Raw genomic sequence first — 12,097 nt, forward strand, 5'->3', positions numbered from 1 at the left:
TTGAGTTATTTATTTGGAAAATAAAAAGATATGTTGGCCCAATTAAATGTACAATAATGAATCATTCGCCTTTAGATAAGACAATGATCAAGTGGTAACCGAATAAAACGTTTTTCAATGAAAGTTTTTTTTTGGCTCAATTGAGATATGAGCTTAATGCTTAATGTCGAAATAAATGTAATAGTAATTAATGTAAATTATATATTTATCAAAACTTATGGAAAATTAAAAATAGTCCAACTGAACGTTAGTCTATCGACTGCACTTGATTTGAGTAAAAGGGGAAAAGTAATTTATTACTATTTAAATTTTTTATAAATATATTTTCTTTAAAGATTTCAAAATAATAATATAAATGTATATACTATTTTCAGTTTTGTATTTTTTTGTTTTTAGTCAACATATTCATTTATTTGACATATTATTATTGTTAAGTTTGATCTTTCCCTCATTTTTCAAGTTCATTGAACGCGTTTCCCTGGCATACGCATCCATACCGATATGTATGTATATTCAATAGAAAAATTGCTTTACAGTACAGTGAAGCTTGCTGTGCTACGCACTGCTGCTCAAGGCACACACATATACGCACACACACACACGTAGAGAAATTTGCATAACCAGCTAATTACTTGAACCAACAGTCAGACAGTAAAACCTTTGACGCCCACCTCAGCCATAATGCAGTTGAACTATGCTAGACATATACTGTTAAATGTTTAATTACCCCCAACAAAGTGTTATGTAATACACTAGCACACACACATGCAAATATACATATGTGTGTATACATAGCATATTGCTTTGCCTATTGAAGCACAGCAAATGGAGTGAAGTGCATAGCCAGACGCAGTTGACAGAGGCAGGCGTTGCGGTCAACGCATGAATTGCAAACAATTGGCCAGCAGCTATTTGGCCATAATTGACAACGCATGACCGGCTAGTGTTTATTTGCGCCTTGCCCATCGAAGACATTTAAATATTGACAATTTTACTGCACTTACGAATGACAAGTTTCAATTAAACTTAAAGAAAGTTTTGCTTTTAAGTTTGAGTCAATTACATTAATATAGACTTTTCAATTTATTTACCAATTACCAATATATACTATAGGTTTTGATAAACACATAAGAAAAGTTTGCTAAAAGTTAATTTAAAAAAGGTTGCATGCTTTTAGGCTGCTGTCTATAATAAAAGCTCTCAAGCTATTCAGCATTCCAAAGAAGAACAAAAACTGTTGCGTGCATTCAGGCGCATCAAATAAATGCGGAGCAAATAACTATTTTCCATATTTATTTTTTAGCTGTTGTTCAAGCTAGCGTTTACATTCGGTTTTGAAAATTTTTGTTGAAGTTTGGTAAATCATAGTGAATTATTTTGAAAATATAAATAGAAATTACATTTAATATTAGGTTTTGATTGGTTTTCTTCAAACTCCCAGGTCTTAAAGACAAACATTTTTGCTTATGTATGCGGACAGAATATCCGCCCACCCAAACGAGCTTGCTGTCAATTTAGTCACCAACACAATCAACAGAAGACTTTAAGATTGCACCACTTGAATTTCAGAAGAGACTTGAAAAAAAATCAAACTAGACTTGGTAGCCATAAAGGCATTTAGCTACCTTAATAATTAAGGTATATTTAAGAATACGTTATAGACTTAACGACAAAAGCTGAAATAAAATTTAAATTAAAAAAAATATATGTATAAAACATTTTTAATTAGATTTGACTGCCAAGTTTTTTATATGCTACTAATAATTAGCCAATGAAAAAAAAAGTAGTTCAACATTTTAAATTTTATAAAATTTTCTATTGAAAAGCCTCTTCATCTAGAGCTCGACAGTTCTGGGTGTAGCAAATATTATTAAAAATTTAGTTTTAATTGAAACCCCAATGAACCCATTAAAATAAACAGCAAAATTCAAAATTGCGACATTTAAAATAATTTATTTAAATTTTTATTGTTCTTCTGACATTGTTTTTTGTGTATCGGTTTTTCATTCCTTGTTTACAGCTAAATGTATAACAAATTAAATAACTAAATTTCACAATCAACATTCATAGCAGCTTTGTCGGAAACCAATTTTAAATTGATATTAAATTAGGACGAGCAGCGAAAAATTTATAATGCATATTATCATTATTCTTATTATTATTATTCGTACATAAGACATTTTAACAATTGTTTCACAGTTCAGCGACATTTGTATAATTATTATTATTATTTGTATTTTGTTTTTGTTTTTTTTTATTTATTTATTTTTATTTTTACAATTACATTTATATTTAAATTGTTCTTTCGTTTAGTTTTTAGACTACGCACTACACTAACAATGATGTGTAAAAATAAATGTGATTTTTTTATTTTAGCTTTAATTTTAATTTTACTTGTCTCATAAATGTATTTGTTTTGTTTTGTTTTGTTTATTACTTTTTAGCATACTCAGAGTATGCTTTTCTATAGAAATTCATTTTGTTCTTGTTTTCCTTTTCTCGCTCGTTTCTCTGTCAAAAAAATGTTTAACATTTTATTTAATTATTTATTTTGCTGTAGGTAACGAGGTAAAGTGCGCCTTGTTCTGAAATCGTTGTTGATTTTGTATTTGTTGTTGATTTAGTTGGGTAGGAAGTGCGGCTGGGGGCCAATTATCAATGCCACGCAAATAGCGAATGCGAGACGAGAAGATAGCCCGTTGTCACAATTATGCTGCCAATCATAATAGGAAAACCAACTCTGTAAACCAAAAGAAAGTAGTTGAATAATATTCAATTAGAGTTTTTTCTTTTTGGAATTGTTAACTGTTTGCTAGTTATTAAAACTAGAGCCTTTAGTGTAATAAATTAAAGAAAAAGAAGCTGATGACAAAAATCAATTCAATTACAATGAATATATACCTTTTTTTTTGTAAGTAATGTCCAACTAAATTTGGACTCCTCTCAGATTCACTTAAAATAATTTCTTGGGACCGTTAATTAATAGACAATTGTTTCCTGGTGTTCTCTTAGAGCCTTTCCTCCATCCTATTTTTATTATTGAATTCCTCTCATACTCTTCTTGATCTTTTCGGCTATAATTAGTTCGACGTCTCCCTCTTTGCCTCTTTCTCTTTTTTTTAATTTTCTCACTTTGGTTTTTTTTTTTTTTTTTTTTTTTTTTGCCTTTTTGAATTCCTTTTTCTTTGTATTCCTGGTTCCTTTACTCTTTTTTTTCTCTCTCTCTCTTTCTCACTTTTTGCATCACTTTCTCTATATCTGTTTTTCGCCCTGTCTCATTTTTTTCTCTTTATCCCTTTATATCTCTTCGAGCTTACAGTCCCCTTTCCCTTTCAAGAATTCAGCCTAATTTAAGATCTTACACGTATTTTTCAACCTTATAGAACAGTTATTTTTGATGATTAGTCAAAGCAATTTGTAGAACTCACTTGAAAAACTCAAGGAATGTAAATTTGTAGCCATGTTGCTCGGCAACGCCGGCACAAACAACATTCGCCGAGGCGCCAATCAAAGTGCCATTGCCTAGAAATAGAGAAAATGTTTAGAGTTTCAATATCGTATATTGTAAATCATATATCGTATGTCGTATATTGTAAATCATATATCCTCAATAGAATATCGAATATTATATATTGTATATTCGTATATTGTATATCGTATTTTATATGTCGTATATCGTACACTTACCTCCCAAGCATGCTCCCAAAGCCAGGGCCCAGACCAGAGGCTGCAGCGGCAAATTGAGGGTGCTGTTCTGAGCCAGGGATATTGTGATCTTGACCATCATCGTGGTCAGCGGAATGTTGTCCACAAAGGCGGAAGCAATAGCAGACACCTATAATTCAATATTAGATATATAAATCATACTACACTATTATGTATATGGATAAACGTCTCACCCATAGTATAATCAATATAGCCACCATTAGACGCCGATCCTCGCCCACGCCCAAAATAATGCCCTCTGTCATGTTTCCTATCCATTCGATCAGGCCCAGCTCTGTGAGAGCCTCCATGAGTATAAATAATGCGGCGAAAAACAACAGCGTGGACCATTCCACACGTGCCAATATCGCCTCCAGATCCTCAATGTCAGCCAGTATGATCAAAAATATAGCACCCAATAGGGCTGTCCAGCCGAGCGAGAGACGCTGCAGCTCCGGCACCGAGTGCAAGAAGAACAAGCTGATCACAAAGGCCAAGGCGGCGGTGCACTTGATCAACAGCTGTTTGTTGCGAATGGGATACTAGAGAGCGAGAGAGAGAGAGGGAAATGGAAGATGATTATAATAGAAATAATACTATATATTATATATACTATAGCAAACCCACCTTCGCTTGCAGATTCGCCAAAGTCTGTTGATAGTTGGGCGCTGGCTCGATGACAGCTGTCATGCGTTTCTTTAGGCTACGCTTCAAGCGATTCACCTTCTTCATCAGTGTCTGACGCACCAGCTCCTCGTCCTTGGAGTAGGCCGATAAACTGGCCGCCGCACGTTTCCACACATGAATCTCATGCCGGAGCTCCTCCACCTCTGGCGAGTCCTTGAACTGCAGATCGCTGATGTTGCGAAACTTGAAGCGCAGCTGCAAATATGTCTGGACCATGACCAGCAGCACGCCGGGCAGCATGTGCAGCGTGAAGACGGCAAAGTTGACGCCCTGCGAAGGGAAAATCATTTCATAAATGTTTACAGGGTATACAATGGCCTCATACTCACGTTCTTGGATATGTAGTTATTGGAGGCAATGATGACATTGGGCGGATCGCCAACGGGAGTCAGGGCGCCGCCAATGTTCGAGTAGATGACCATGCACATGAGAATGGGCACCGGATTGAGGCTCATGACCTCGCAGAGACGTATCGTCACGGGCGTCATGAGCAACACCGTGGTCACATTGTCCAGAAAGGACGAGAGCACAGCCGTGAAGAGGCATAGGCAATTGATCAATGGCCAAACGTGTCCATTGGTGATCTTATAGGCATACACGGCCAGGTAGTCAAAGACGCCCGTCTCGGAGAGTATGGCCACGAGTATCATCATGCCGAAAAGCAACAGCAGCGTCTCCACATCGATCCAGCCCATAATTGTGGCCATGGATGGGCGCGAGTTCAGCGCAGCCAAAATGCCCACCGACAAAGTGGAGGCAATGATCGCCGCAAAGGTGCGATTCACCACCTCCCAAATGATCATCACGTAGAGTCCACAGAGCACCGCCGCCGCATAGAGCACTCCATGCGCCTTATAGATGGGCGACTCGTCCACATTCAGCTGCAGCGGCAACTCGCCTTCGATGCTGCTGCTGAACTCGAAGCTGAGTCGCGTGCCATTCGACTGAGCCAGCCAGCTGGAGTCGCTGGGCTTCAGCTCGAAGGTGCGCAACTTCTTCGTATCCTTGGTTGCATCGATCATCTCGAAGTACACGATATCCAGTTGCCAGGGCTGGCTGGCATTCTCAGCGTATATCTCCTGCCCCAGGGCATCCAAGTAGCTGCGCGTCACCTGCACCCGCAGCACGGGCAGTGGCACACTCTCATTCAGCAGCAGCTCGTTCTCCTGCAAGCGGAAGGGTCCACGCAGACCCAGGCCAATACGCTCTAGACTGGCCGTGGCTATGGGAAAGACTGGAACGGGAAGAGACGAGAGTGAGTTAGTGTAACTGACTGCTAGATACTTGCTCACAGTACCATATCATAGTATCTATTAAGCTTGTTATGTATGCGTACATCTCTAGAGAGTCTCGAAGTCTTCCATATATTTCAATAATAATTTCATATATACTATATACTTATGGATATGGATGAATATTCCAATTTATCAATTTCTATTAGAAAACTTATATACTCGTTTTGCATTTCTATACCGAGTATGAGTATTCTAGTTTGTATTTGAGGCTTTTTAGCTGTTGATACTCACCTCTTGTTGATCCATTACTGGGGACACTTATAAGACTTAGCTGATCGACATGCTCGTTGTTGGACATAAGAAAAGCCGTAAAGACGCACCAGACCACAAGTAGTATCGTGATCTTAAACCAAATCAGATATTTTTTAAGCTGCGAAGAGATGAAAGATAAGGTAAGTAATAGAGTTAGTTGGATTATTAAAATGACATTTCTTAGCGTAAAATAATTCCTGATAGAATAACTATAGAAAATAATACTAGAAAAATAGTAATACTAGAAAATGCTAAAATGAAACTTCAGATATGAAGTCTACAAATGAAATTACGAAAAAAGGTTTAGAAACATATAGGCTAAAAGGTATACGATTCTGTTCTCTAATTATTTCAAAATTATTAGCAAAGTTCTTCAAGCGGAATTCATCAATTTTGTTTTATTTTATACTTACGTTGCTCTTGCAATAGCCCTCGTTCTCATCGTGATGATCCTCGTTGTTGTTCTCCAGGTCCCTAGAGGTGCGGGGGTATCACAGAAAACTGGTTGCACTAATTACGTAACTGACAATCGAGTCGAACAGAACTACGAACCTGCCATCGAGCACATGCTGCACCTGTCCCGCCTCGTTCGTCACATTGATACCGATCTGTGTGAATGCACGTGGATCTTCCGCATGGCCATTGCCATGCTGCAATGGCTGTTCATGCTGGCCGACATCCTCTGAGGGTAAAAGCTCCACATCTGCAATGGATGATACGGAAATTAAATTAATTATATTATGAATGAATCTTAGAATGAATAAATGATGATGGTGATAATGATGATAACAATACTAATAATAATAAAAATGATAATGATAATGATAATGACAATGACAATAACAATAACAATAACAATGACAATGACAATCCCAATGTCAATGAATATGATATTGATAATAGTAATACAAATTAATCATTAACAATAACTATAGCAATAGTTATAACAATGATAATTGGAATGACAATGCATTTTGTAATATTAATGATAATGACGATATTACTCCATCATATTTCTTAGCTAAACTAATTTCTTTCATCTACCCTTGTGGAAAATTGGCAAATATTTGTAGCTCGATTGGCTCATTGGCTGCGCTCACATCGACAGGACTTTGATGACTGGCAGCAGTTGACATTGGCTTTCACATTTTATTAGTCTACGGAAAACTTGTCTAAAAATAGTCGCACCTGACCCTGAACTAAAGCCATTTGCCAATTGACCACAAGGATATGCGACGCCAATACAATTTGCCACGAAAATATGCTTCAATTGGTTTCTTGGGTTCCATTAGCATCGCATCGTTTCGCATTGCGGAAGTTATAAAGGCCGTGGCATTTGCATATTATGCTAAGTCCGAAAATAGTAGTCCCCATCAAACAATTTAAAGTGATAAATATTGTCGCAATTGAGACCCAGCGACAAAAAAAAAAAAAAAAAAAAATCCAAAGTAAAAAAAAAGCTGAAGAAGAAGCTGAATAAGCCCACTTGAGCCTGTGGCCAATGTCTATGCCGAATCGGGTGGGTAATAAAATTTTTACAATAATTACTGCAATAAAACAAATACCTATATAAAAATAAAATACAAACTCAATAGTACAATGTATACGAAGTCTGTTTTGCCAAGTCGCAGTCGGAATACGCTGCACTGTTTCACCAATCACTATATTTCTCTTTTATCGATAATTAATCGATAAGACATTATACAAGTAGGAAATCTATTATGATCTTTCTGAAGTTTTCGATATAAAAAATATATTCAAACTATTTATTTCTTGTATCTAAGATTTATTTGTGCATATTGATAATGTATCTATAATTCTAAATTAGATAAACAATTTATGGAGCGAATTGGTAAAGAAATTGCTATATATATTGCGCAAAGGAGTTTTAATACGTTATTTTGATTCGATAAATAATCGATCAAAAATGTATCAATCGATGGTTATTTAATCTAACGGATTTTCGTCTAATTGAATATGTTTAATTTTGAAGGCGATCCATTTTTGAGAACATTGCTCTCTATACTCTTTGTCAGCACACCATTTATCGATAACTAATCGCTGCAAGAGATTTGTCCAAAATTGATTATGCTTTACGCTAAGACTCTTATTAAAGGATATTCTCCTAATACGCTCTACCTAGACATTAAAACGACGCACAAGTAATATATAGAGCATATGATTTGGGAGAGCCCAAATAAATGTTTTCTAGCATTAAATATAAAATGTCGTAGATGGGGATGGCGAAGTAGAAGAGGAATATAAAAAGCTGATGGCTTTTGTTCCAATGGGGAGAGAAAGAGATGGACTTACCGCCATGTAAACGCTCATGCTCCTGCTGAAAGGAGGCGAGACTGGGATCCTGACGTATACGTTCCGGCAGTGTGCGCCACACTTGTAAGGCACCTTCCGTTACTTCGCTGCATGTGTGGCAACATGAGGGTGTGGCAGGGGCATCGGGCGGACGGTCATGACCATAAGTTGTGCGTTTGCATCACGTTGGGGAGCCATGAAAAGAAAGAGAAGGCAAAGCCAAAAAAAAGGAACAGACGTTAAGATGTTGTAGGATTACTTTAATACAAATACACGCGCATAAATACAAAAATTTGTTTGTTCAGGTATATGGGCGTGGCCAAGCGCGTCCCTACGCTTCACCCTCATCATCTGTCGCCAATAAACTGTTTGAGGCATTGCTATTGCTATTGATTTTTTCGGTTTTTTTTTCGCGCAACAATTTGTAGAACTGCCTAAAAATTGGTCTTTAAAGAGGTTTCAATTTTTTTTTAAAGTAAATTCAATTGTGGTCTTAGCATGCGTGATTGTCAACGTGATTGACATAGAGAGACCCAAATGGGAATTAGGCTAAGAAGATGCGATTTCAGCGAAATCTTTTAAAACAGTTTTCGAATCAAAGCAAAAATCGAATGGGGTAGCGCATGTAAGCAGCTTACAGGAAGTAAAAACTGTTGGGAATAAAATCTATAGCTGGGGGAATTACCAAAAAATTCTGATATATGAGATTTTTGTGATTGCCATGGAAATATACATAAAATATTTTGTGATATCCATAAAAATGAAAATGAAAAACGAAAAGGATTTTAGTATTTCCAATGTATTAAGTGACGCGCTGAGCATATCACAGATTGTGGGGCTTATTTTATTATAAGTGAGTTGGGCAATCAAGCAAAGAGGATCTGGACTGGTGCGTGGCTATTGTGCTATCTCAGTCGAGGCTGACAATCAGAATAATTTATTGCCAAGACAAATATTTGCATACATATTTTAAATATATAACATATATTTATTTTTCATTTATTTTCTATTTTATTATCAAAGAAAAGAAAGAAAATATCAAAAAAATTATTTGATAACTAATTTAATTAGCTGTAAATTTTAAGCAATTAAAAATTTGTAATCGATTCGCATTTACATTTGGCTAATTACAGTATTTATATGTAGATGGGCTGGTTGCCTAATTGAAGGTCTTAGAAAATATTTCAATTCTTATGCAAATTGTTGGCCGAGACTCAATCAAAGTCAAAGGCAAAGAGAAAGAGAGAGAGAGAGAGAGAGAGAGAACGGGAGGGAGACAGATAGAGAGAGTGACTAATTTGAAATGGACTTAATTAGGCACACTTTAAGGTCAACTTTGGATTTATTGTGAATAGCAGCTGCACAAGGCAAGCCAAGTCAAGACAAGACAAGACAAGACAAGGCAAGGGAAGAAGCGGAGCTAATAAGTCGTCTATCTGGTTTATCTGGCAAGTGCGTCTTTGTATTCAATTACAACTGAAATGCGAGTTTAATGACATTTTTCTAGCAATTAGATTGCCAGCAGACACAGCTGGGACACTGAAAAGAATATATATCATTAGAAATGTTTTTATGTTCTGAGCCCATTGGTTGAAATGTATGTAACAGGAAGAATTGCTGATGCCATAAGGCATATATAATTTTGCTCAACAGACAATTTCGTTTTATACGTTCCTTTCCCTTCCTTTTATATGTCTGCCTGATTTTCATTGAGTCTTTCCACATCCATCCATCCGTATTCCATATTCCGTATTCCCTTCTGTCTGACTGTTTCTATTTACCTTTCGTCCCATGCGTAGGTTTGCTGTCTGCTTTTATCCTTTCCGTACTATACACACTCCTTATCCTATCCTCATCCTTAATAAAAAAAAATTGTTATCCATGGATACCACTTCAGTGTCTTTCTCAGTCAACTACGTACGAGCCCTTATCCTATCCTTATACTTAATAAACACAAATTTCCATCTATGTATAACACTTTAGTGTATGTCCCACTCAGCTACATTCATACGATGCTTTCAAATGAATTTGCAAAAATGAGAATCGTCTGGATGAATAAGCCTTCAAAGACCTTCCAATTCATCTACTCAAATGCCTTGGGTCATAAATTATATTTAGTTAAATTTAGCTGATGACTTTGCACGCAAGATAAAACAGAAGTCAAAAGTTTCGCCCGATCTATATAATATATATATCCATTTGGATAATGGGGCAATTCCCGCTCAATTTCGCTGTATAAGAATTTGTTGTAGAGAAATTCTGTGGACGATCTTTTCGACTTTCCATAGCATTTGCTAAATTGTTTATATAGCTTTAGATAAACCCATTATTATATAATATATATATACAATATATAGCAACATATCTGAGCTATATATTATCTTGTCTATTTGCTTGATTTTGAGTGCCGCAAATCTAGTTAAACTATAATATTCCCAGAATTGCCTGAATCTCAGTGTGATAAATATATAGAGCTGTATTATATGTTAAGTATAAAAAAGTATTATGGAACGTTTTACAGGGTATAACTATAAGACTGACTTCTACAGTTGTGTAAAAAGTTTTTACCCAAGAAACTCTTGAAAATACCCAAAAATATGATGTAATCATATTACCACAAATAATTTATCAATTCTGACTGAAATGATATAAAGATGAAAATATAATAAAAATTCTTTCACATATTTTTCTTGACACATTTCTCGGAATAATTGTGGCACACTTCTGATTGTTTAGTCCTCAGATGAAGCCCGCAGCAAATTGTCAGCCATTGAATTTGTTGTTCAGAGGACGGACGCACTTAATTTTTTCGTTTGGTCAGGTTAACATGGTCAATGGGCCTAAACGAATTTGTTGCTTGACTGAGTAAAAGAAGAGATGCGTAGACAGAGAGTGAGGAGGAAAGTGAAGAGGGGAGGGGAGAGAGAGAGTGAGTGGTTACTACACATACTCATCCTCGTATGGGTTATCCTCGGTGCGATTGCTGTAATTGTAGGACATGCTTAAAGCGCAGTTTAACTCGCACTAGGGGCACTCAAGATATGAGAAAAAAATGTCGTTTTTATACGATATATATAGTATATTTATATATACATATATATGTATTTACTACTCTTCAAAGAGTATTTTGGATTTAAGTTTCTATTTTTTTATATTTATATAAGTATTTATATTTATTATTATTATTAATTCTTATTTATTTTTCACTGCTCTGCTCGATTCACATTCACTTTGGGCTGCGCTCGAAATGCGACTGCCCCACTGCATTGATGGGTCGCCCTCGCGTTACTAACTAGCATGCACAATTTTTTACCCTATTTTGTTGGCATCGCCAGTCGAATAAATAGCTAAACCAACAAAAGTAAAAAAAGAATGGGAAAAAAGCTGAATTTTACTGTAGTTTTGTTCTTGTTTTGACATCTGCGCTTTGCTCATTATTCGCATTTGTGCGTTCCCATCCCTCCGCTGCCCCGCACGCTGCATATGCAGCTCAACGAGCTGAGCTTAACCGATCCGAGATCTGCTCAACATAACTGTCACTCAAACTTGATTGTTGCTCTTTCATACACACACACACACACACACACATACACTAGCACCACTTCTCTCCCTCCCTCACACTCTCTCTGAATCTTAACATAAGCCCCAAAAAAGCCAAACTATAATTTTTTGTTCTTTTAAATTTGACTTTGCGTGTTTACTTTATTGTTTGCGGCTCTCCCTCTCTCTCTTGCTCTCTCACTCTGTAAGTCTTTCTCTGTATGTTTCGGTTTTCTTTTGTGCTTCTGTCGTGCGCCTCGGCTTTCATTGCTGGCGTTGGCTTATTCGCACTTCTTTCAATTACA

At 36.4% G+C, this 12,097-nt stretch overlaps 1 protein-coding gene across 3 annotated transcripts in view; it reads right to left on the reverse strand.

The window, feature by feature from the left end:
* Positions 1 to 1,926: 1,926 nt before the first annotated feature.
* LOC6575960 (P protein) overlaps positions 1,927 to 12,097 on the reverse strand; it is a 29,407-nt gene continuing 19,236 nt past the window's right edge. For 2 of the 3 annotated variants that reach the window (XM_015164899.3, XM_032728907.2), the window contains exons 2-11: positions 8,253 to 8,359; positions 6,492 to 6,642; positions 6,353 to 6,413; positions 5,919 to 6,057; positions 4,722 to 5,626; positions 4,333 to 4,662; positions 3,900 to 4,247; positions 3,688 to 3,835; positions 3,429 to 3,522; positions 1,927 to 2,740 (exon numbers count right to left, since the gene is read on the reverse strand). In XM_015164899.3, the coding sequence (XP_015020385.1) occupies positions 2,656 to 2,740; positions 3,429 to 3,522; positions 3,688 to 3,835; positions 3,900 to 4,247; positions 4,333 to 4,662; positions 4,722 to 5,626; positions 5,919 to 6,057; positions 6,353 to 6,413; positions 6,492 to 6,642; positions 8,253 to 8,359 (2,368 nt within the window). In that variant the 3' untranslated portion in view covers positions 1,927 to 2,655. Of the gene's footprint in view, positions 2,741 to 3,428; positions 3,523 to 3,687; positions 3,836 to 3,899; positions 4,248 to 4,332; positions 4,663 to 4,721; positions 5,627 to 5,918; positions 6,058 to 6,352; positions 6,414 to 6,491; positions 6,643 to 8,252; positions 8,360 to 11,202; positions 11,542 to 12,097 lie in introns of those variants that run through there. The other variant, XM_002001928.4, reaches the window with a different exon arrangement.

Source organism: Drosophila mojavensis, unplaced genomic scaffold (genome assembly GCF_018153725.1).
Source record: "Drosophila mojavensis isolate 15081-1352.22 unplaced genomic scaffold, ASM1815372v1 contig_36, whole genome shotgun sequence".
Classification (NCBI taxonomy): Eukaryota; Metazoa; Arthropoda; class Insecta; order Diptera; family Drosophilidae; genus Drosophila; species Drosophila mojavensis.